Genomic DNA, 27,139 nt, shown 5'->3' with positions numbered 1-27,139 from the left:
TCCCTGTTTGTTAGGTCAAAAAGAGTTCGTACAGGGGGTTACCATCGTAAATTAATTCAAACTGATTCCCTCTGGTGGTTTTATGAGAGAGAGTGTTGTTCTCCCTCCTAAGAGATGACACGGGGAGACATCCCGGCGTCTCCATCCTGATAACGTCCTCACACAGATGGAAAGTGTTAATAATGAAAAAAACAGGGCCTCAGCAGGTCACAGGTCCACATGAGATCGTAGGCATGTTTCCCTACAATACACACACACATACATATATATACACACACACACACATACACATATATATATACACACACACACACACACACACACATACACATATATATATATATATATGTGTGTGTGTGTATAATGTGGTATATGTATGACTCTTGATAGGTTTAACACATAACAATGAGGAAGCAAAATCCAGGGTTGGAGGGACAATGCATGTCTTCTCAGTTCTGCTCCTTGTCTTTCTTGACGTCATTCCTCCTTTATGTCAGAGGTCATTGGGTCTGTCTGTGTCTCTGTGCGATCCAACACAGGCACAAACAGCCTGTTGATTAAACCATCAAAATGTTTATGAAGGATCTTGTTTCTTTGTATGTCAATTATTTCTTTTTCTTTTTTCTTTTCTTATTTTCCTCTTTTTTGAGAGAGATGATATCAGATGGAGAATGTAGAAGAATAATGAGTGTTGTTTCACAGTCTCTCATCTCTATTATCTGACCACCTACAGTGGAAAGTTCTGCACTTCAGTGCTTAGTCAATGATTCCATACAAGTTAGTTTTAATACATCTTTGGGGTTTTTTTTAATGTGTTTTTAGACAAAATAGTAGTTACATATTATTACATAACCAATTACGTGACCAAATGTATATGGACATACAGTATATTGTTGTTGTTTGGGCCCTTTAGTTCCAATAAAGGGACATTTTAATGCTCCAGCATGAAGTGACATTCTAGACAACGGAGTTCTTCCAACTCCAAGTCAACATGACTCGAGCACACAGCCAGCTCCATAAAGGGGCTTCATTCAGTGTTGAAAAGTGGGAGGGATATAAGAGCTCAGTGCAAGCAATTTTTGGCAACTTATTATGCTTTAAAAAAGTGATGGGGACAAAATCGGTCATTTCAGAAAATGGTGGGGACATGTCCCCAGTGTCCTGAGTGTAAGTGACACCTATGGTTCCTGGATTGGTGTGGAGGAACTTGACTGGACTGCACAAAGCCCTGACCTCAACCTCATCCAACACTTTTGGGATGAACGGTGTGAGCCGACCATAAAAAAACAGACGACAAGATGCTTTAAAAATGTGTTTAATTGCTAGTTTGACATGTAGTAAAAAGCATGTTCGTAGACAAGATCAGACTACCAAAAATATCTTTTCACTTCATTTTTAGACAAATATAACGCTTTGCAGTATTAATGAAAGAGTCCATGCTAAAATCATTTGATAAGATTCTTTTAACCTGACTGTTGGCTCTTTAAAACTAGTTAAACCCATTGTATTTATACAGTATTTCTGGCTGGTGACGAGCAGCAGTGTTCTTCATATAGAAAAGTAACCTTGTTAGGTGTATAAATAAATCCTGTTGGTGTTTACCTAATAAAGCATCACTCTTTTACGTGGTAGCTGGTTCAGAAGGCAGTGTTTCTGACATTAGAGAGGTCACAGAATGTGTCCAGGCAGACATCGGCCATCAGTCAGTTTCTATCTGCTAGCAGCTGAGTGGCGACACTTGACAGAACCACAGTGGCAGCTGAAGAACTTGCTCTTCACCCTCCAGTAATGATCGCCATAGTCAAACCTGGTGAGGAAGAGATGCCATCATTTTATCTGAAAATAGAACAGGAAAATGAAGACGGTAGACAGAACTGTGGTCGTTTTTCCACCACTCACCCTATCTGGTCTCCAGCTTTGATGGGCCTGCTGGAGAACAAGGCTATCCTGGGGAAGCGTAGATCCTGGTGCATTGTGAACACCCTCACAGCCAGCGCATTGGGCTCACACAGATGGTTGATGAAGCGTCCGATGTTGCCAAAGAGTCTTGCATCAATACAGTGTACCTCCCCCACCTGCACAGCACGATAACAAAAGAGTCACAGTCACATCTTCTCTTCAGGTTCACCTCGTGATGCCCTTCAATCTGGTCAGAAAGGCTCTACTTCTTCAGGAGACCTGAGAGGCAACCTGAATTTTCTTTCCACTTTTACAGAGGAGCAATAGAAAGCATCCTCTCTGGAAACATCACAAACTGGCATGGTTCATCACGGACCAGGACAGAAAGGTCCTACAGCGGGTGATTAAAACCACCAGAAAATCACTGGTACCATCTACAGAGCATCAGTGACATCAGTGAAGTGAGACGGCTGCACAGAGCCCAAAGATACTAAAAGACAACACCCACCCAGCCACAGTCTGTTCTCCTCCACCTTCTGCTGTCTGGCAAGAGAAGCAGAAGTATCCGCTGCCACTATGGAGCAGCTTCATTCTGCAGTCATCCTCAACACTCCACCATAAAAAAAATCATCTTTTTTATGTAGAATGACAAATAAATGAACCTTAAAAAACTCTTCATCACTACAGCAAGTACGACAGGGCAATAAACACCAGCAGTGAGACCATCAGGCAGGTTGTAAACAAGCCAACACTTTTTGCAGATTTTCAAAAACTTTATTTAGAGCTCAAAGTGAGAGTGAGAGCACCTGAAATGTCATTGATGGCCCTGCTCAGCAGAACTGCAGGCCGAAGTTGAAGCAGGAGGAGCGCTGTAAACTGCGCTGGATGTTACAACAAAGTCTTTGAGTAGAATTATAGAAATGGGGTATAAAAACCTCACTTTTCTCTTTCAAGTTACTTGGATTAACCTGTCGGTTTGTTGTTATTGTTTTGATAACATTATCTCAATGACATTCAACTGGGCTCCTATTGTTGCTGGTGTTGGCAGTATTGTTGCTGGCTGATGCAGTGTTTCTAGCCTCCATAGGGGAGGCATGACAGAGACAGTTTAAGAACCACAACCCTAATATATGTAGCCTCACAATACTCTGAATGGGAATAAAGTGAATAAATAAATACACAGGTTGTGTTTCGTTATGACACTTAAATGAGTCAAAGCTGAGACGTGATTTCAGGATAATTCCTTGAGCCGCTCATCCACCCTGCTACAATCAGCAGGCTGTCATCACAAGATTTACAGCAGTATGTACAACCATGAGAGAGGAAAGACATTACTGAACATACTGAGCAGTGTATGAGAGCAACTCTGCAGCACCACCTTCTGACCAATATCAATGTTTGCCTGACAACCCAGTCTGTTAGGTATGACAGATGAATGGAGATAAAAATAATCAGTTTTTCTTAATGGCTTGCCATTAACGTATGAGGATGCTGTAAATTAAGCTTATTAAGTTTATATTTAATATGATGTGCTCGGCACAGGGCACCTTTGGGTGTTGTGATACTGGAATGAAAGAGTATAATAAATTCATTAATGGAAGTTTTTGAGCTCTAACAGACCTGATTCAACAGCATCACACAATTTTGGCTGATTTAAATCCATTACACAATACATTAAGCTAGGGATGCACCATATAGATTTTTTTCAGCCAGTAATTATAATGATCTGCTCCTCATGGCCAATACCGACAAGATATCCAATAGTTTTGGATATTTAGATTTAAAAAAGCTCATAACCTGTAGTTTATTCACACCTGGCACATCATAAGAAAGGCTAAGATGTAGTGAGTAAAGATGGATGATTTAATATTCCTTAACTGTAAAAAAAACCCCATCTGTATCAGAGTGTGTGGGAGCTGCATGCCTTAAGTCAGTGAAAGCAATTTGCCTTCATATTCTTGGCTCCATTTATATCGGTAAACTTACTAGTAAAAGGCATAGGCTATATTTCTAAAACGATATCAGATCATTCAAGTGAAGATTGTTTTGATCAGAAAATGTTTTTTTTTTTTAACCCAGCCCTAAACACCTTGTAGAAAATGTCCATGACTCAAGGATCCTTAGACAAAGCCGAGTCAGACTTTGATTTTGAACACATCTACACTGCCTGGCTGTGTCACCTGCTCAGTTTTCGGAGGCCCACATGATGTGTTCAACATTATTGCTGCAATCAATTCAAGCAAAAGGTGGAGCTATTATAAGCAGCTATATATAATGTATAATGATGTGGTTAAATGCTGCTGATAGGATCTTCTGTGTATACTTTTATTTCTCAAGGCATGGCTTGAAAATGTTTACTTAGAGTTTAAGATGGAAAGGAATATTGTGAGACAGTATTGTGAGATTAATCTATACCTTCATTTTTTGCATCATATAAACTTTTAAACTAGTTATCTTTGTTACATACCCATGAAACCCATTCATACACATGTTTTCCTTTTTTGTGCATTTTGATTTTTACTGTAGTCTAATTCTACAAACTGAAAAACATTTCTGTGTAAATGAGGAATGATTCTGTTATATACGAGCCCTGGTCAATATGGTCATTGACACATTTAAAACCTGGATGTGAAGATAGAAACCATCTCGAGCATTCTGTCTGCAGAGAGCTGGACCCTTTAACAGCAGATCATTTTTTTCTCTCCAATCACATAATGACGTTGGTAGACACTTTTTTGCGTCTCAGAACCTGCATTCACAGTTACGTAGTCCAACTTAAAAAATTCATATAAACCAGTTGAGTCACCTTGTTGTCGAGGGTGAAGAGGAAAGAGTCATTCTCCCTTTTGTCAGCCTCTGCATCAGTGATGATCTCCCCGACATACCTGTTGAAGCATTAGGGAGGGAAAGAGCTCAGAGTGCAGCTTCTCTTCAATATTTCATGCTGTAAAAAACTGAATACAGTCGTTTCTCTCATGACAGCCTGTCCTCACTCGCAAATGAATGTTCCTTGAGGGATATCCTGCATGGCCCTCACTCCCCAGCCCATCTTCTGTGTCCTGAAGAGCTGCAGCCGAGCTCTGAAAAAACGACAAGGCAATTATCTCATCCAGCAGCTGACAGAATGGCAGGAACATTAAAGCAAAAATGACACTGATTTTATTTGAGAGAACACAGTTTCAAGAAAGAAACTTGGAGAGCTAATCCTTTTCCCAGAACAGAGAATTGAGTCCCTTTTCCTTCAGCCTGGTATAAAACTTGCAGCGAGATGAAAAGAGGGATAATGACATGTGGCAATGTGTAAATCAAGCATTCAAAATGAATGGAAATATAATTGCTAGACATATTCGAGGTGCAACTGTATTGGCCTCCTTATGTAACCTTTACTGCTCAAGTGGACATAGTTACACATGTAACTAAGACAGTAAGTGGAAACAGGTAATCACTGCGCTCTGTCCCCTGTGATAAAGCAGCTTAAGTTACATGGCAATTAGCTGTTGTCTCATTAAAGATGCCAGAAAAGCAGCCCCAGAAAATAGGAGACATACAATTGGTCTTTTTCACAGCAGACATTTTGAAATGTTATAATACTGTCTTCTGTAAGAGGGCAACTGACGATTTGTTTCCGTTGTTGATTAATTTATTGAATATATTCTCAATTAAGCAATTTGTTGTTTGGTCTATAAAATGTCACAAAATGGTGAAAATTATGGATCAGTGTTGTGACTAACATGTGACTAAGTGTAACTGGAAGTGTATTAAATCACACTTGGATTTTGTCCAGATATAAGACACTTGAAATGACAAGTGTAAATGTGCTCAGTATGTGGTCTCTGGAAGAAGCCCAGTCCCTTGTGTTTTTGCTTTATCTTTGGATATTAAAACTTGAACAGTGATAGAATAAGAGAGCTGGATCCAGTCAGTCAGCCTGGCTATGCCATATTTATAATTTGTTGGGTTTTTATATCAACTTTTATGTGTGATATTATATTTTCTTTGATCATTATTTTTATTGCTTGTTTTTATCTTTTATTCTTTATTTTAACTATTCATTGGTGTGCATTAGTCTCTAATCCTGTTTTCGTTTTCTTAATATCCCATGTTGGTCTTTTTTCAATCACTTGTAAAGCGCGTTTAATTGCATTTTGATTTGTTTAAAAGGTCCTACATAAATAATGTCTGATTGATTGATTGACAAAGTGGAATAGGTCACCTCAGTCCATTCTGGACCACTCGGTTCCTGCAGGTCCTCCAGCAGGAGCAGGCGTGGTTACACTCAAACAACACTGGGGGCTCCCGCTGACAGAAGTCCAGGGGTAGTCGACCCTCCTACATATGTATGCACAGAGAGACGTGTTACAAACTGCTAACAGGGATAAAAACAGTTTCTGTTCAGACAAGTTTGTGCGATTCTTTATTTGTAGCTATAAGAATAGAAAAATAATATTAAAGCAGGTAAACGTGTACTCTGATTTGCAAGACAGCAAAATGTGAAACAATAGATACTGCGGTCAGAATGAGACAAAGAGTAAACATGCATGTGAGCAAGTGGAAGTGACAGAATAAAAAAACAACAGTGGACACTGCATGTGTCATATTGTTAAATGTAAAAGATCCTAAGAAAACATGACAGAATGTATCATCCAGTTTAAATGTATTAGCATTTTGTGTGATAACGAGTGTGTCTCAACTTACGCTATCATACCAACATCGCAGACTGAGCTGACCACACACACAGGTACTGGATGAGCAGTCATCTGTGCAGCTGCAGTGCTGAAATACACAATCAGTGAGTGATTATAATACCTCTTTCACACTGGACAAAAAAACCCACTAACAGCCGCTAACATCTGGCTTTAGTCTCTAATGTAAATGAGTACAATCAGCATTCTCTCCCACGTCAAATGAGTCTGCAGTTTCGATCCACTGTGATTAAAAAACTCAACACCTGGGTGGACACCCTACATTTCACCCCTGGTCAGGCGCGGTGCTATTAGGCATGCTGAAGTTAATGCTGCTGGCTTGTTAATTCCTGAAATCTGTCTCTGTTCAATCAGTGCTCAAACATCGTTCAGTTGGCGCCGAGTTTGAAAGACTGAAGTAAAAGATATAAAAAATTTGACCAATGCCGCCTTGTCACTGGCTTCCGTGTCGCTAAATGAGCCTTGCCAGCTGCCTGATCGGTACTGCACATGTGCAACTATCAACAGAGATGAGAAAAGAAGCACACCATCTCACTCCTTAGCAACTTCCATCATAAGCTCCAGGAAAAACAACGTGTCTAATTCAGAATGTTAATGATTAAGACTTTTTAAAACAAGTTCAGCATCCTCTGGATGTAGTCTGATGAGGTGTAGGATCTGCTGTTTCTACTGTTCCCTGTTTTTCCAGCATGTACGTGCATGTACATGAAGATATATATATATATATATATATATATACACACACACACACACACACACACACACATATATACACACACATATACATATATATATATATATATATATATATATATATATATATCTATCTTGGCACTGGGGATGAAGTTATTTCAGGCTGTGATGACAATAAGAACAAATACAGAATATGAACATACTTATTCTTTCATACACACACATATTTAATGTGTGTCTTGCCGTGCCTTCTTTAGAGCACTGTCATTTTTTTTACCGTTCACAGAAAGCTCAAGCCTCACCTGTAAGTGAGTGATGTCCTTGTCTATGTTCAGTGGGGAGGTGACACAGCTGTCTGGTATGTATTTAAAGTTTTCAGGGCACGGCTCGCTGTCGACACCATTAACACAGGTGATAGGAACGGCCTCGTACCCCCGAGAGATGTCCCTAAGAGAAGGAAAAATTATGTTTTTAAAATATGATTCAAATATGTATGCTAAAAAATATCTGTATATCCATATTTTTCCATATCAAGAGAGGACCACACTAAGTGGTATAGGAGAGCTGACATCTTTTTAAGCACCAATTAGAGCTGCAACAAATAATCGATTAGTTGTTTAGGTAATATTTTAAGCAGAAATGACAAATACTTCCTGGTTCCAGCTTCTTGAAAAGGAGGAAAATGAGGCAAGGAAAAGTAAATGAATATCTTTGGGTTTTTGACTGCTGGGTGGACTAAACCAGCAATATGAAAACGTCACTTTGGGCTTTGGGAAATTGCTATGAGCATTTTTTAACAATTTTGTGAAAAAATGTTCAAGGTACAAGGTACAAGCTAATTTATTCGTCACCAAGCATCGATTTTATAAACAGTCCACCTCCACAATAAATAACTCTACTGTCAGAAATGCAGTGGTGTATATGGTACAGAGACCAGTGTCCTATTAACTACGTTAAAGTGAAAGATATTCCTACCAACACCTCTAAAGTTCACTGATTTACATGTATCCTGTTTGTTCAGCATGTACACGAACAAACTAAGGTATAAAGATAAGTAAAAACAACATTTTGTGGTTGAGGTGAATTTTTTGCTGGAACAGTTTCTTGGCAAACAGCTGGGTGGGTGCAGCAACTGTGCTGAAATGATTTGTCCCCCTGCTGGGTCCATCCGGCACCCACAAGCACCATCGCACTTCACAAGAAATCAAGAACCAGTCCATACCTGGCCAATGTGTCACTGTTCAATGGTGTACAGATTGTACAGGAATGATACAACACTTGATTTACACTATGAAGGAATGAAACTGAAAAACAACATTAAACCTACTGCTGTGAGAAACAATGGTTATACACTGTAACAGTCCAGCAGACAGTAGAGAAAACTGCTGTTCTTGCACCGAGAGGCCCTTAAAGCACCCAAAAATAACAATCACTCTGACAGTGACTCTTAGAAAAACAAGAGACATCAACAGAAAGAAACAAATGGAAGAGTGAGGGGGTTGGGGATGTTTCCATAATGATGTCTAATATTTAGAAGAGTTAGAGTTAGAAACATCTTAATATACTGTATGAGTCCGAAGTATTGTTTTGATACTGCAATTATAACCTTTTTTTGACTCAAACATAGCTTAACCATGTCATGTGGTGCCCTTTAATTCAATCAGGCGTAATCCAATATCAAACTGGATGACAAACTAACCAACCAACACACAAACCAACAAACAAATAACAGACAAAAACCTCCTTGGTGGAGGTAAAAAATATTATTGGGACCACTACAGTAACTTGCAGATTAATATTTCAGACACTACCACTGACTAGCTGTGTAATTTGGCAACTATTTAGCACATTGACTGTATATAGTCCAGCAATACATTTGGTTTAATAATAATAATAATAATAATAATAATAATAATAATAATACATTTATTTTATATAGCGCTTTTCGGGGTACACAAAGACACTTTACAGGTTAAAAAGCAGAATAATAAAAACAACACAATAAAAATACAAAAAGAGATGAGTTATACATTAAAAGCGGTTTTAAAAAGGTGAGTTTTGGTGAGTGTTTTGAAGGTAGTGAGGTCTGTACAGTCTCTGATGTGTGTGGGGAGGGAGTTCCAGAGGGAGGGGGCAGCTACTGAGAAGGCTCTGTCGCCCCAGGTTCGGTGCTGGGTCCTGTGTGGTGGAGTGAGGAAGTTTGCTTCGGAGGAGCGGAGGGTGTGGGACGGGTTGTGGCGGTGGAGCAGGCAAGCAGCAGAGTCTAACTTTGGACAGAGCCAGGCTGGCTGGTCTTACTGACTGCAGCTCCATGCTTAACCCACAGACATTTTGTCCATTTGACCAGACATTAGCCAGGAGTGGCCTTAAACCAAACTGGATTAGCATGGCTCTTATTCCAACCCTCTTCCTCCCTGGGGCGGTCCAAACAGTCAGGTTGGATGGTCAAAAGACGCCGTGGGCCTTGAGGGTCTCAAAGCCCACTGCTCTTAATCCAACACTCGCTTTCTCTGCCAATGACGATGACAGTATTTCTGCCATGGGAAGTACGTGTTTCAGCGATAAAGCCGAAACTGGCGGTCAAAAAAACAAAAATGTCACATAATTTGGTAGAGCTTCCGGCTGCTGCATCTGCATGAGCCGCTGTTGCCATAGCAGCTATGCTTTTAAGCTATTTAGCCTATTTTAAGCGCTCTGTTTTGGTTTAACAGTCCACAACTTTTTGCTTCACTCCAACATCTCCCATCAACATCATCTCCAGCAACAACAAGCAGCTGTTGTTAGCCATGCCAATGGTACGGCTCTAGGGGTGGTTAGTCCACCGCATTGGACCAGACTGAAATAACTACTGATGAATGCAGCTTTAGTTTGGTGCAAAAGTTTTTAAAACCAGACTGAAAACTATCTCATTTAATAAACCTATCAATCTATTTGGAAATATATTAAATATTTTGTTTCTAATTCTGTGAAGGTAATAACACTCCCTTGATTACATCATTTAGAATTTAGACACATACAAACAGCCTTGTTTGTTATTTAGTGTGATCACACTCTATTTTGTTGTTTCATGAGCAAGACAGGTAGAACTGTCTCAGCCACAGAGGAACAGTGAAAATGAATATGACCAAAACAGAGATGAGAGCAGACAGCGGTGTTACTCAGCATATGTAGATATAGACCTATATGTACATATAATATTAAAAAATAAACATTAATATTTATATACAGCCCAGCCAACACAGTCACACACACACAAAGCAGTATTGCTGTCTACCTGCTGAGCAGTCTCTCTCCCTGACAGTCCCTTCCTCTCCTGGCGTCAGTCAGCTTCTTGTTGGTGTTGAGGGCCGTCCACACCTTGGAGCCATAGACACAGCAGTCCGAGACCATTTCTCCCTCCCGATTTCTCTGATTGACGTCAGCCCCACGAGACAGAAACAACCTGCGGATGGAGGAAGTTTAGGTTAGAAGTCTGTGTACTAGGGTCGAAAAAGTTTTTGACTCACAGAAAACTGAAAATATGATATACTGGTGTATCAAGGGATTGACCAATATGAGTGCCTTAGAGCTAAAACCAATATCCTGTGGACAATGCAATGTAGTTGATACGCTCTATAGTCAAAAGTATGTAGACATTTCAACAAAATTTGCTGACACCTGTACATTGCAGCCATATGTGTTTTGTTTTAAACATTATGAGAAAACAGCAGCCCGCACTTCTCCAAAGCTTTAAAATATATGGCAGGTGCATGGAAGTTGCAGGAATCAACAGTGAACTCATTTACCCCAGACAGTTTGTCGAATGATAAGTCTATTATGTTATAAGGAACACAGATAAACTAGGAGCAGTGGTTGTTCAGGTTAAGGAGGCTTACAGATCTGAAATTTTGCGCCAACTTGGCAATAATGACTTTTATAGACCCCTAAGCTGTGATCTGACTCCTCAATTTGGATGATCAACTGATACCAAAAATTACTTTCAGTTTATGTTACAGCAGAATTACTAAAATTCTCAAATCATGCACTGACCCAGTCCCAGGGTGTCCTGTAATTGCAGGTGATCAGTCTGTTATTGAAACAATATCACAATAAATTGATTTACACGTAAAACAATCGGTATATCAGCTTCCATCTTATCTCAGAGACACAGATGACTTCCTCAATAAAATGTCTTCTATCCAGGATCTACAGGAGACATATATAATGTACTATCCTCACAAAGAGGGTTTGGAGGCCCTTGCCCAATTTTCTACATATGAGAAAGAATCCAACTCCTTCTACTTGATTCTTGGTGGAACTGACTCACATGTATGGTTTTAGGTAGGTTCATGGGATATTCTAGGAGTTATATCTAGGATATTCTGTTTTTTATACTTTGATTTATTAATAATTGTGTGTGTGAAATGTATCGTTTTTGGACACTGCACAGCAAATTTTATTGTACAACTGTGTGGGAGAGGTCTTCTTGAGGGTGGGTACTCACAGATGGATTCCATCATCTCTGATTGTTTGATCCTCACCTATTTAGTGTCATGTGAGCTCTGTATTATCATGCTGATGAAGGCCTACTGCTGAAACGCATTTGTTTCAGCACACAGGTGATGGATGTGGTTGAGGTCTGGTCTCAATTTGTGTACAGGAGCGCTGTTGTGTTGAAACAGGACAGACACAAACATGTGTCTGTGTCTGAATACTAGTGGCCATATAGTGTACTTTGAGCCAATGTTAAAAAGCTTTTCACTTGAAAAATTTTTGCAAATCATATCCTTTCGTTTAAAAGGTCAATAACATAACATGCAGGATTAAATGGATGTTTTCCTTAGTGTAAACTCACCGCAAGCTCAGAATCATTGTATTTCTCGTTACCTTAGAATGAACCTTTTCATGTTTCTACATAAGCCCAGAACAGATAAACCAAACACTGACTCTAGAGAGGGCTTTTTGCGTTTCAGTGGCCACCATAGGGACTGGATGCAATCTGCAACAGCACCACTAGATGCCACAAAATCCAACACACTGGATGTTTAAAACATTCAAAAAAGCAGCTTTGCTTTTATGTGGAAGGAAATGATGGGATGAAATGATGAAACAGTGTCACTATCAAGGCAACACTTTAGTAGAAGCACTGCAGCGAATAATGAAGCTAGTCTTCATCTTCATTTTTGGTTGCGTGATCAGTCAAAATTAGTCTTCATAACCCCCAACACACTGCAGCCACGTCACATGATGTACTGTGCTGTAAAACTGTGTCCTTTGGACTGATGGATCACTTTATTACGCTATAGTTATACGAGGATTATTGCTGTGAATTTATTAATTGTTTAGTCTATAGAATGTAAAGATTAAAAGCTTAGAAGACGTCTTCAGATTGCTTCTTTTGTCTGATCAACAGTCAAAATCCAAAGATTAGCTTAATGATGATAGAGACCTTAAAAGTTGCGTGAAATTCCATTTTTACTCATTTTTAAAATGTGTAACCCCTCTTTGAGCATGTGCCCTGGTCGCCTCTCCCCCCCTTATAACATTTCTTGACCTGCCCCTGTTTGCATAGAAAGGTCTGTGTAGCACAAGTGAACTTTGTTCCTAGACTACACACTCACATCACACACTCCAGGTGGTTTTCTCTGGCAGCGACATGAAGAGGTGTGTCACCGTGAACATTGACAGCGTTGAGGTCACATCGGGCTTCCAGTAGAGCCTGGGCGATGTCATCACAGCCTGACAGAGCCGCCCAGTGCAGGCAGACATTCTCTTCCTGAACAAGGAGCAGATAAGAGGTCAGCACTGACACCATGTTCTGATAGAGGCAGAACAGGCTTCCAACAGTGCAGGTTAGAGAGAGAGAGACAGGCCAGGTTGGCCAATACTGGCACTTTGGGGTGGTGGCAGGCCGAACCCACCAACCAACAGCATTAAGTCTCATTCTCAGGTCATCAAATACCAAATATCTTTCTCAAGATCACTAATGGTACCTTTAAGAGATGGACGAAGGAATATTAGGTAGTTTGTTGCACTGTTGGGTGCAACAGAGGATGGGCCTGTACAGCAACTTGCATAAAGACCCTTAGGCAGCTGCTGGACTGGAGACATCATGCCAAGTTTATGCTAATAAAAACATATAATCTAGAAAAACCCTCAAACCTTATTAAACATTCACTGCATTTAAGCTATTTAAATCAAAGCCACATATTTCTACTTGATTTTCAGTATCATATTTACATGGCATTCAGATTAATCAGTGTACCTTCAACTCAATATATTTCCTATTCTGAAACTCAAATCAGAAAACAAAAAGTGGCCTTTTATAAAAAATGCTTTTGCTCAAGTAGAATTTTTTTTTTAACGCATTTTCTGACACAGAATAGAATTTATAGAAAACAGCTCGGTATTGTTTTTTTTCATTCGCAAGCGAATCCCCCATTTAAGATTAATACTAACTCTAACAATTCAACATTATTAACAACAGCTACCACACTGTCAGTTCCACATCCACTAATCTGTCAACAACAGCCTCTATTGTGGGCGCATATAATAGGATCATTCCATACCAACTCACCTTGAAAAAAATCATGTTGAAATTTCCATTTCCATTTCCAATTCATGGCACCCTGCAAAATCCTATAGCTGTTCTTAAATACTTTTTAAGTCATGATTTCTTTAAATTTGGCCCTCTGAGCTAAATTTCAGCATTTTAGTGATTCCTTGTATGTGTATTCTGAACCTCAGCAATCACACATTTTTCACTGGATTGAGTTGAAATTTTTCCTAAACATCCGAGAGACACTAAGGAAACCTGGCAACATTCATTCATTTAAGTAGTTGTTGCTGAATGTTTACAGTAATCAAACTAATAACAGGAAGTCTTTTTTATTTATTTTTTTACCAGAAAAAAGAATCAGTCATTTTCAAAAATTCATATCTCCACTAGTTATCACTCTGTGGCAACCAAATTTTGTTCTGTGTAGTATTAATTAGAGTGCCACAGATCTTATTAAATATACAGTCATGGTCAATAGTTTCCATAACATGTCTTTAGTTCCAATGATTCTACAGCTCAAATGTTTCTGTGATGACTTAGTGGAGCACAAACTACTTTCATGAAGTTTGGTTCAAATAATTAATTTATTATAGGTCTAAAAAATAAAAATAAAAATCTGTTTGTATTAAAGGTTCTTTTGTGAGGCCTAATGTATTTAGGTTTTTGGAATTGTTATATATACATATATATACATATATCAGTGAAATAGACTCACTGATCCACACCACCAGGATCTACAGCGATGACATAGGGATGTCATTCGGATTGGACAAGTGTGGCCGGATGGTCTCAAAGAGAGGCAAGATGATCAGGACTGAGGGGACTGACCTACCAGAGGGCAACATAGGTGATATCCAAGACAGCTACAAGTACCTTGGCATCACACAGGCTAATGGAAACCATGAAGAGGCCACAAGGAAGTCAACCACAGCCAAATACCTCCAGAGAGTAAGGCAGGTCCTGAAAAGTCAGCTGAATGGTAAGACCAAGGTCCGAGCCATCAACATGTACGCACTACCAGTCATCAGATACCCCACTGGTATCATAAGCTGGCCAAAGGAGGAGATAGAAGCCACAGATATCAAGACTAGAAAGCTCCTCACCATGCACGGAGGGTTCCACCCCAAGTCCAGCACCCTGAGGCTATACACTAAGCGGAAAGAGGGAGGCCGAGGGCTAGTGAGCGTCAAGGCCACGGTCCAGGATGAAACATCGAAAATCTGAGAATACATCGAAAAAATGGCCCCAAAGGACGAACTACTAAGTGAATGCCTCAGGCAGCAGAACCCTGATGAGAGTGCAGAGGAAGAGGAGCAGACAACCTGGAGGGACAAGCCCCTACATGGCATGTACCACTGTCAGATAGAGGAAGTGGCTGATATCAAGAAATCCTACCAGTGGCTGGAAAATGCAGGACTGACAGACAGCACAGAGGCACTAATCATGGCAGCACAAGAACAGGCCATAAGCACAAGGGCCATAGAGGCCAGGATCTACCAGAGTAGATCAGACCCAAGATGCAGACTGTGCAAAGAAGCCCCCGAGACAGTCCAGCACATAGTAGCAGGGTGTAAGATGCTAGCTGGATCAGCGTACATGGAGAGGCACAACCAAGTAGCCGGGATAGTACACAGGAACATCTGCAACCAGTATGGAATAGAAGTACCCAAATTCCAATGGGCCATACCACAGAAGGTGGCTGAGAACAACAGGGCCAAGGTTCTGTGGGACTTCAGCTTCCAACCGGACATAGTGGTGGTGGACAAAGAGCAGAAGAGGGTGGTGGTGATAGATGTGGCGATCCCAGCTGACGCCAACATCAGGAAGAAGGAACACGAGAAACTTGAGAAGTACAAAGGGTTGAAAGAGCAGCTGGAATAGATGTGGAAGGTCAAGGCTAGCGTGGTCCCCGTGGTAGTGGGGGCACTCGGGGCAGTAACCCCCAAACTGGGAGAGTGGCTCCAACAGATCCCAGGAACAACATCTGAAGCCTCAGTCCAGAAGAGCGCAGTCCTAGGAACAGCCAAGATATATTTATATATATATATATAAGTTAATATACTTAATAACTTTTTGAAAGATATATCTTACTTACACTAAATGGCATTATGACATAATAATGATTATCACAATGATACAGTTATGAAAGGCTGTGATGTCCTTCAATATCCTTCCCGTCCTCGTTAGAAATACCTCCAACTTTATCTTCACAAAAAAAAGTGAGGTCTTCTTCTTTCCTTCCTCAAAGTGACGGAGCACCCGCTGGCCTCTGGCTCTCCAGTGTGCTGTATTTCATTTTCACTCAGTATCGAGGTAAAAAAAAATATTATGCATCCCATGAGATCACACTTGACAGAGAGCTGACCCTAATGAGCTGCAAAGCTGTATGAAGTGTTAAAACAGAGTTTTGTGGCATGCACGGTACAGTTGTAAAGTGAGCAGCGAGTCGTGTGCACTGACCTTGTCTCTGATGTTAACATCAGCCCCTCTGGACAGAAGCAGGTGGACCAGCTCCTTGTGCTTGTACTCGGTGGCCCAGGTGATGGGAGTCCATCCCCCATCATCCTGCACACACACAAGCTGTAAAACCCCTGCACAGATTTACACTAACACACTACATGAGCTGTTAGCTGCAGTTAGTAAATGTGTCTTTACCTGACAGTTGATGTATTTGGATGCCTTGGAAAGTAGATGATGGACTATATCATAATGTCCCAGTTTAGCTGCCAGATGCAGACAGGTGAAACCCATGATATCCTGGGATGACAACACGATTCACAATGAACAACACTGTCCTACTGCCACCACTGTTAAGTCCAAAAGACAGAGCATTTCATTGGCTTCTGCACTCCATGATTAAAAACTCATGGGTGAAAGAGGACACATAATGAAGGGAAATGTGTCCAACAGTTCAGGAATGTTCTGTACATTAGTACTTGTACTAATCGTTTCCCAGCCTCTAGAGTCTGGTTTAGGCTTAGAGTCTGAGAGGTTAATTAAGATTTGTGCTTTTTATAAAATGATCAGTTAATGACAGTCTGCCTCCTCCCCAGGGTAATCACATGCTTATGAGGATTGTCTCATCTCTCTCCTTCTACCATGACTGATATCTGACATATAATGCACTGAAGTATTGGTACTTGCATCAACTATGTAGTAGAAGCTCAGTTTTGTAATGTAAAAAATGTATCCATTTTTGGGGGGGAAATCAGCCTATAAACTATATTATTAGTTTGTTCTCGTTATGTTTTATTTGAATTCATTCAGATTAAGGCTCTAAGATTTCACAGGAAACAGCACGCTCGATAGGCAATTCTTGTCAGTTCTGTGGTGGGACTACCAGTGTGGCTCTGGAGGACAGCCGAGAACTGGCACTCTTGTCATCCAGCCGACTGACGTTACCAGGACCACGAAAAAAATATTTTATTATTTCTTAACTGTATCTTCAATGGGTTGTCTGGTGTTAATGTGTTGTACTTGTGTTGGTTTGTAAAAACAACCAGCCAGCAGCAGAGCTGATGCAGCAGATTATGAGCCAAATCAGAAGTATGAAAAACAGAGTTATTTGTCTTTTTGTATCACATTCATAAAAAAACAATTATTTTAATTTTCTGACTTTGGATTCTCAATTTAGTATCAAATGAATGAATGATACATGGACCTTTCACATCTAATGTGGTAGATTAATGGTTCCTTCTGACCAAACCAGAGATGGTGATTGCTAAAACAGTACACCTAATATGTAAACAGGAGGCCCAGGTTTTAAAATACCAGAATTCCCCTTTAACCAGTCTTTCTGCATGTTGAGCTGGTGCAGATTTTCTGGAGGGGCCTTTTACATTTCACAAAATTCACTGAAACCTTGTTTTGCCAACTAGTCCAGACCAAAGTGGGACCAAACTCTTGACAAATGTTGGTGTCAGGTATGTGTGGAACCAAACAGGACTGAAGTGGATGTAGTTGCTTGGAATGCCATATCTATTCCACTGCCTCACTATGTCACTATAGTCTGCTGCTACATCATCATTCACTAACACTAGCAATCTGTTTTTCAGAGGGTCAACATATTATCAATGCAATGATTTTAAAAATAGCAGTAGAAATAGACTGAACAGTGGCAGCAGCTGAGACTGGACTGAGTGATGTATGCAGAAGCAGAATTTGACATATGCACACGTCAGGCTGTTAGGACAAGTTGAATGAGATGATCCAACAAACTAAGTGCAAGCTGACCCACCTTGTGGCTGACAGATGCTCCAGCTCTCAACAGGTACTTGACTGTGTCCAGGTGGTTGCTTTCACAGGCTGCCATCAGTGGTGTTCTCTGCTCCTCATCGAACATGTCCAGGTTGGCTCCAGCCTGTGCGTGCACACATACACACAGCATCCCGACATCACTAACTAAGACACTGATATCACACAATAGGTTCGGTTCGCCAATACTGCACCTCTGATACTACCTCCAGAGGCGCATCAGAGGCCCAGCGAAATTTCACCCCTCGCCGCATCTGAGACTTTCACACAGAGGACGATGCGGAGAATTGGCGCAGGATCCCCACACTCAAACGGCAGTGTGAATGGGGTTAGTGTGAGCAGATCTCTTAAACGCACAATACGTAATTTCTGCTGCTAAAGGGAAAAGAGCAAAAGACATTTGCTGAGTGTTGTGTTGGAGGAGAGAGTCAGGTACTGAGTCAGACCTTAAAGGTCTAAAGGAATAAACACCTCCAGTCACATCAGATTCTCCTCTGATCCAGAGTCGAGAGCTCAGACATTACCTTATAACTTTTGGGAATAAAAGTGGGTTTATCTTCACTCCTGTTTATCATCCTGACTGCAGCAGTGAAGTGACCATTGTTGAGTGTTTATGTTCTGTAATGTTTGCTGCTGAAATGCTGACATTAGTAACACAAGGTGAAAATTGCACTCCTGAAGAAAATTCATCAGAGTTGATTCAGGCACAAACATTCACAGACAAGTTTATATTCATTTTACTTTGAGTCTCGTTCCCGGATTTCCTTGCTCACTCTCTGACTCTCTCTTGGAAGTTATGGGGCCAGGTGACCAAATGAAACGCACCGGTCGCTTGAGTAAACTTTTGGATTTCTCTGGTTTGAACATTGTTGGAAACATTTGGGATAATGTAAGAACCCAACTCAACAACATTTATAACAAATATCTAATTGTTTAAATGTATCTTCAATATCACTATGCCATCTATTATTATGAATAGATAAATAAATGAATTCAATAAAGGCATGAAACCATGACTTTAATTCATTCATCTTGATGCATTGTTGCTTAAATTACAAAGCTATATCTTTGCTGTTGCTGTGACATTTTTCCTGAATTAAGAAAGTTGATAAATTGCTTGTAATCCAAGGCTAAAGGTAGACCCAAAGCTGTGTTACTGAGAATCTTTGGCCAACAACATCTGATTTTCTACAGCCCCTGAGGTGCAGCCTGTAGTGAAGCCACAGTCTCCTCACCTGGACCAACATGTGGCAGACCTCATGGTGACCCTCAGCAGCCGCTGCATGAAGAGGGGTACGTCTGTTTTGGCCCTCCATCAAAAAGTTGGGGTCCTTCCCATCAACTGCAATGTACAAAGTTTGGTGTATCACTGTGAAAATACAAATACTAAAAACATACACAGAGTTATTGCAACTGAAGTCTCTTTATGTCTAGCATAGGTAACTTGGGTTACCTAGAAGATGAATGACCTTCTGGAGCTCTCCTTGTTTTGCAGAGATGTACAGCTGTCTGGTGGGGTACTTCACTTTCTTTGGTTTAAGGCTAAAAAGAATAAAGGTCTCGATCAATTATTTACATCAAAGTGCAGACCGTGCACGGTTTGTCAAAACATTTCATGGTTAATCTTACTTCTCATCATCCAGTGCCATCAGGATGCTCTCCAGAGACTCCTTAGGTAGTCTGTCTGCAGCACACACAGCCTCGACCTTTAACCTGGAGACAGAAAGCAAGCGGAAAGACTTTTATTTGGACCAAGTTCGAATAAATTGGAATTATCATGTAACAGTTGATTAGTTGAAAGTGATTTCAAGAAGTGAGTGGCGTTTTCATCTTTTCTCCATGAGAAGATGAGATGACATAAGAAGCATCAGTCCTGAGTTACCTGCTAGGGCTCTCGTCCTCTCTGCTCCTCTGTGGTTCACTGGTCTTCTTAGCCCGGAGTACCTGTGGAACAGCAGGTGTGGTTGGTACAGACGGCAGTGTGGCCACAGTGGGCACAGCTGGTAGTGATGGTCCAGGGTTTGATCTTGGTACGGAGGGCGACTGATCAGCCTTCGGCACTGTGACCTCCTTTGCCCCGCTGGCATCCTCTCCACAGTGAGGGCAAAACTTGAGATCTTTCAAGATGGAGGCACAGTCCCGGTGGAAGCGGTGGGAGATGCTGCCGTACGGTCTGCACTCCATGAAGGTACCCTGTGGGACGGACCAGGAAAACACTGGGGTTTGGGCAAATTTGCATTTGTACTACTATCACTTGATCTTTACCACTATTCATCCACTACTGTTAGCTGGTTCAACCATTTATCCATTACTTTTATCTGACTATCTCAACTCTTCATTTGTTACTTTTAGGTTTCTATTATAAACCTGCAGTGTGGAACTTTCTGGCAGTGAGAGTAATTACACAAACACTGTCGACATTCCTGTACCAGCGCAGCCACAGTTTCCAGATTTTAAAACTCTGGTAGACTGTGAAATACAGAGATTTATCTGGCAGTTATAGGTCCATCAGTATTGTTTGAACTCGTTGGCAAGGGCTTGAATGTAGCAGACAGATCATTAATATGTAAGTCACACACTGCAGAATTAACCATTCATCCATTACTTATAGCTAGCTATTTAAACCTCCTATCTGTTACTTTTACCAATTGAAACAATTCATCCATCAGTTTCTAGTTTTCCTGTGTGTTTGGGGTAACAGGTTACAAAGTAATGCGTTACTTTTTTGTTGTAACATGTATCGTGTTAGTTTTGCAATTCAAGTAAACTGTTATTTTGTTACATTTTCAAATACATAATCCATTACAGTGAGATTCCATCATATTTCCCTGTTTCCTTTGTTGCTACATCAACAAAGAAAAAATTCCCAGATGCATTTGCACCTTTTCTTTTTCCGTCCCGCTTTGGCAGGCAGCATGCACAGATTGTAGGCCTTAGAATATGCTACATGTCGGTAGAGTCAATACATTTAAAGTACATCCTCTGGACAACACCGATCAGCCACAACAATAAACACCTGCTTAATATTATATAATATTAATAAAACAGTTCTGACTCAACAAGGCACAGATACAAGACTTCTGGGGGTGTCCTGTGGTGTCTACACATAACACAAAAGTACTCTTAACGAGTTACTTCTCTCAGTAGGTAATGCTGTAACACAACAAGTTACTTTTTAATGCCAGTAATCTCATAATGTAACAAGTTACTTTCCAAAGTAACGGTGCCCAACACCAGATACAGGTACTCCTTGTTGGGAACCATGTCTTTAGAGTATGAGTGGGGATGAAGAGGGAATAGAGAAAGGCAGGAGAAGAAGCAGGAGATAGAGAGAGAAAATAAGGAAGTGGAGATGAGGGAGACAGACATGGAAATAAGTAAGAAAGAAGAGACTGAAAGATTAGAAAAAAAGAGAGGTTTAGAAGAAGGAGGCAGAGAACATAGAGCAGGCAAAGGAGAAGAAGGAGAGGAGACAATGAAGGTGAAGCAAAAGCTATACACTGCAGAAGGAAAGAGGAGAAGAGGAAAGAGAGGATATTATAACAATATTCCTCAATAACTGTGTGAAATCTGACCACATCTTTCTTTAAGTACAGTATAGTGCTAATGTCAGGCCTCATTGTTTGTACAGTGTCAGTGTGCTTTGTCTTCCCTCACCGCTCTGCAGAAGAGTCCACAGCCAGGGCAGCACTGGTGCTTAACCATGCCGGCCCGGTGGTCCTCACACAGAACCAGCAGATGGACCGTGTTGGAGGGTCGCATCATTTCATGCTTCATCACTCGCCTTTGGCAGCGACTCAGCTGTGAAGAGAAAATCAAGTAGGCGTTCACAAAAATAACCTCCCACACATTCCCCAACAATAAAACCAACAGTGTTCTAATAAAGTTGGTGCTTTGGGTCTCTAACAACCTTACTCAGCATAAGATTTTAAATATACTCAAATCTGATCATATCCTTCAAGTTTTCATTGTTTTCTTACAGAGCTATTTTTAGATTCCAAATGGCAGGTTTAGTTTATGGGTCACTTTGAACCCCAACCCCCCAAAAAAGGGCTTTAAAGAGCAATTTCACACTAAATCACACAGGGCTGCTTGCTCTGTGTGGTGTAGTGTTGATTAACCGAGGGTGGTTAACTTGGTTAACTCAGCTCCAGTGTGTAAAAAATGTTCTCCTGTCAAATCCCTTTTTCTTGTTGTTAATTCACAAACACAGGAGAGAAAACTATTTATGTCAGAAGTTTTTTCAGAAGTTCAAAGTTTGTCTGTTTTTTACTTGCCTCTCAGGGCTTCCATGGATTTCTAATATGAGGCCAAACTCAAAGAGATACACAAGTGTTTTTACCATTCCATCCGTGCTTTCCATGGCCATGCACATCTGATCCAGCGTAGACAGGCTTCCTCCACTGTGAGGAGTCTCCATACGACAGCAGCACAGTGGTAACTCCTCAGCCAGGTCTGTTTCTGTCACCTCAGCATCCCCTGCCACACCTGCACACACATATCCCATCATTTCACTAGACATTACACAAAGAAACGGATCTGTGTGGGCTTTGAAAATTCTTTAGAAGAAAAGGGGAAATAATGAGTTATGTGATCTTGGATAACGCTTATGAAGGCAAATCAGTAAGTGAGATGTTGTTATCACCAGACAGGGGAGGTAACAGCAGCTCTTCCTGAGCTTTCAGGTCCAGACAGTCCAAAGTCAGCTCCGTGTATTCAACATGGCTGCCCTCTCCAGGTTCCCCCTCCATCAGTGATTCGTTTCTGGCGACTGGCGGCTCGGCGGCCTTAACAGTCTCTGGTAGAATCAGTGATTTCTCATCTGCTGCAGTCTGGTTCTTCTCCACAGTGGCCTCTGGCTCCTCCTTCTGATTGAAAAAGGAATAACATTTATATGTATGGGTCATTCCATGCTAATACACAATGAATATCAACACTCTCATTTCCTAAAGCTTCAAGCAAATTAAAATAATCCCTCTTGGGGAAATCTAAAGTCATAATAAAAAAGTGGGTTTGTCAGCTCTGAAGCTATATTTAGCAAGATCTGTCGCTCTCAATTTTTTTACTCAGGACCAATTATTATTAATTAATTATTAATTTATGGATGTGACAGAACTAGATTGATCCTTCACCGATACAACATTTGGTTGTCACAATGTGATAAATATTGGAGATGTTCCTTGAAAATAACTGATTCTTTTTTCTGGTAAAAAAAAAAAAAAAAAAAAGACTTCCAGTTATTAATTTGATTACTGTAATCATTCAGCAACAACTATTTAAATTAACAAATGTTGCCAAGTTGCTTTATGGTCTCTTGGATGTTCAGGACAAATTTCAACCCAATCCAATGAAAAATTAGTGATTGGTGAGGTTCAGAATACATATACAAGGAATCAGGGGCCAAACTTCCAAAATTAATAACTTAAAACATTTTTAAAGCAGCTATATAGACTTTGCACGGTAAAATGAATTCAATAGAAATTTCAACATTTCAACAGCATGAAAACAACATGTCACTAATGCTCAGGTACCATATAGCTTACATGCCTGCATAGTGAGCTCCTCTGGGTTAGTGACAGTGGGCTGGTAGGAGTTGCACATGTGCATTACTTAACAGGCAGGATGTAGCCAATCAGAGGCAGAGAAGGGAAGGTCATGCAGAGCAAGGTAGTGTGATCTAAAATAATGCCACTACAGTAGTAGCAACTGTATGTCTGCTGACTGACTGGAGTGTATATATTTTATAACAAATATATAAAAATACATATTTATATAACACCTGTAACATAGTGACAAACATAAGTTACAAAAGTAAAGGTTCGAATCCAAACCAGGTGTTTTAGGCAGTGCAGGAGCAGTGTGAGAGCATAACTTTTTCACTTTGCAGACCTTTTACATGCACAAAATTGCTTCATAACACAATAAAGTAAAGGCAAAAACCCCAAAAGCAGACTATGACACTTTCAACAAATAATTAGACCTGCCTTCTCCTGCTGTTTAAGGGCCTTGACCTTCTTCTTGGGGACCAGGTTATACATCCCCATCTTCCTCTTCTTCCTCTTCACAGCTAAGAAGAGCACACAGTGAGGTTAGATGGAGGCCAGAAGTCATCACAAGAAAATAACCTTGGAGAATACATGTTTCATCAAGGCCAAGGTTTGCACTGATTATCACTGCATGAAAAAACTCTTATTACAGAAATAATGATTTTATTAATCAATGTAACGCTGACATTAAAGGTCTGTTACTCTACTCAACAATACTCCTATTATAATCAAACAATGAAAGTTTAGTAAGAGCCAATGAATTTATCAGAGTTAGAACATCAAAAAGATGTATGTGCTTTTAAAACATAAACTCAGTCAATAAGAAAGATACTTTTAATAATATATTCTTTAAATTATCCTCCTTAGATTAACAAATAGGAGGACAGTGATTGCGATTTACACACAGAACAGGGTGAAACGTTTACCTACAACCTGTTTCTCCTCAGGTATCTTTAAAAGTTAATAAAAACAATAAAATTAGCAAAACTGAGGATCAGCGGACCTGACTGAGGTTTGGAGACATCTCTCATCTCTTTGCCTTTCTGACTGTGACGAAGCACCACGTTAGCTGCTGGTCCAGACTTCAGTGATTCTGTCTGGCCCGACCTTGGTTCCTTCCTGCCAGGAGGCTTTGGAGGCAAAAAGAACACAGTTAGGGATACACATTTTTAGCAATCTCTTTAAACAATAGCCGGATGTCTTATTAATCGATTATTGGTTAATCATTAATAATATATGAAATATGTTGGACATTTTTTCCAGTAGAAAACTCTTTTAACTACAGACATGATCTATGTTTGATGCTAAATCAGAGTAGGCTACAATAGGAGTTAAAAGAATGGATCAAGTAAACACCAAGTTACTTGACTGATAAACTTAATAATACAAAATAATGACAACTGGCCCAATAAAATCCAACCTACATTGATGCTACTAAATGGCTAAAATGTAATAATATCAGTTTGTATAGAATGTCCTATTGTATTTTTAAATGAAAAATTACTTGTATTTTAATCAAAGATTTGTGTTGATGTACTTGTTCCCATCTCTGATTGTCGATGAATACATTTTTAATCAGTTAAATTCTTAACGCCAATTAATCGATTAATCATTAACATCCCTAAACACATTACACTAGATTATTAAATATATCCATTTAATACAGTAGAAAGGAGAAGGCAAGAACAAACCAGACTTACATTTAAATTCATAGGTGCAGAATATGTATATTGATATGGATGGTTAAATAATAATGATAGCTACTGACTATTTTAATCTACAGTCCACGGTCCTCCACTCATTATAATTTCTATGTATCAATGAACATTTTTAGTGTCTAAACGTGTCTTTAGATTTTTTTCACCAACCAGAATAGAGATATCTGGAAAATACCACAGTATGTGACATGAAAAAGTCTATGTTACATAAAATCTGCATAATATATCAGATATTGGATTATACAATACAATAAAACCCAGAACAGGTCCACTTTTAGTGAAAAGTATGATTTATATTTCCTCTCAAATTCAGCACAGGAAATTCAGCAAGTTTTAGGGGAAATATCAAAAGTAAAAATTGTGTCAATGCATCCTTCAAGCTAAATAAAAGCACAGACTAATAACTGGTGGAAAACACTAAAAAATATATTTTAATACCTATAATACCTATATATATATATGTATATATACACACACACACACACATATACATATATATATATATATATATATATATATATATATATATACATATAAAATAACAAAATTACATTATGTCAACCATTATATAATTCCTCTTTTATTACAAACAAACAAATAAACAAAGCTTAAAAGTTGACTGAAGTAATGACTTGGTAAGTCAAACTGTAAAGGGAAATCTTGATAAAAGCATCAATATTTGGCACCAGTGTATTGACAATGTAGTGCGAGTGGAAACTATACCATATATTACTGTATTGATAATTTGTCCCCACCCTACTGCTATGTGTTGCATACTGGACGCATGCTGTTAGAGCTGCAATGATTCATCAGTTGTGATTCCAGGTCCTTTAATGTGAATGTTTTCAGGTTTCTGTCCTCCTCTATGACAGTAAACTGGATATCTTTGGAGGACGTCACCTTGGGCTTTGGGAAATACTGATTGACATTTTACAGTTTTATCATGACACTGAAACTGTAGTTGGATTTTTGTAAACAGTATCTTGATTAGAGGACTTGCCTGTGCTGTAGCTGCTGTTGTGGTCGGTACAGAGCCGGGTTTGGGAGAATGCTCCACTGAGCTCCAGGCTGCAGCTGTCAGCCTCTCTCTGACGGGTGGAGCAGGCAGCCCACCAGGTGTGCCCTGTAACAGGCTGCCAGCAGATGCCAGCGGTTTCCCAGAAGCTGCTCCTGGTCGTTTGCTGCGGAGAGCTCCATCACTGCTGGCTATGGGAGAGCTGTGGAAGGGGGTTATCTTTACTTTGGGCCTTTGACCACTCTGTGCAGCTTGTCCCTTGGCACCCACGGGCGTCCCAGAGGAGGGACTGGAGACTCCACTGTGATCCATTCTATCCTGAGGGGCTGATGGCTGAAATCAGTCGGTCTGAGAAGACCTCAGCAGCACCTGAGAAGTTTACACAAGTTTTACTCCACTCATCAAAACATCACGTCTCAGTCTCAAAGTGAATAACTACGTGACCAACTCTTTCTTTGCTCAACAGTAAGTGCATCTTCGCAACATTCCACATGTGAAGCAATGAATAGTGCACCAGAGGGAAAGTTATCACATCTTTTCATGACAATGAGGCTAAAACAAGGAAGAAAGGCAGAAGTACGCTCGGGCCGGCGGAGCAGCGGTGTAAACATGGAGTCATGTGAGACAAACAGGACGGAAACAGCTCACAAACCGAAAGTTAAAACGAGGCCGTGGCGAAAACCTTGAAGCAGCACAGTTTCATCCTTCCAACTCCAGTCGATAGTTGAGTGACTCCGGGCGGACATGGGGAGGGATGAGACCGGAAGACAGGA

General features: G+C 40.2%; 1 protein-coding gene across 2 annotated transcripts; it reads right to left on the bottom strand.

Moving 5' to 3' along the window:
- Positions 1 to 1,299: 1,299 nt before the first annotated feature.
- On the bottom strand, positions 1,300 to 27,139 carry ehmt1a (euchromatic histone-lysine N-methyltransferase 1a). Of its 2 annotated transcripts, none has more exons than XM_084359796.1 (23): positions 27,019 to 27,139; positions 26,352 to 26,735; positions 24,637 to 24,763; positions 24,072 to 24,154; positions 22,733 to 22,955; positions 22,430 to 22,575; positions 21,745 to 21,888; positions 19,970 to 20,280; positions 19,717 to 19,800; positions 19,541 to 19,629; positions 19,323 to 19,429; positions 18,071 to 18,193; positions 16,489 to 16,590; positions 16,294 to 16,398; positions 12,896 to 13,050; positions 10,570 to 10,737; positions 7,598 to 7,742; positions 6,595 to 6,672; positions 6,113 to 6,228; positions 4,893 to 4,979; positions 4,706 to 4,784; positions 1,900 to 2,075; positions 1,300 to 1,807 (listed from the first exon to the last, which is right to left on the bottom strand). In XM_084359796.1, exons 2-23 carry the CDS (start codon positions 26,676 to 26,678, stop codon positions 1,711 to 1,713), a joined length of 3,072 nt encoding a protein of 1,023 aa, XP_084215922.1. In that variant the 5' UTR covers positions 26,679 to 26,735; positions 27,019 to 27,139; the 3' UTR covers positions 1,300 to 1,710. The 2 variants fall into 2 exon arrangements, with proteins under 2 accessions (XP_084215922.1, XP_084215923.1); XM_084359797.1 differs by having other exon boundaries at positions 22,733 to 22,952.

Source organism: Pagrus pagrus (genome assembly GCF_965226575.1).
Source record: "Pagrus pagrus genome assembly, chromosome: 8".
Classification (NCBI taxonomy): Eukaryota; Metazoa; Chordata; class Actinopteri; order Spariformes; family Sparidae; genus Pagrus; species Pagrus pagrus.
This window is presented reverse-complemented; position numbering and strand designations above follow the sequence as displayed.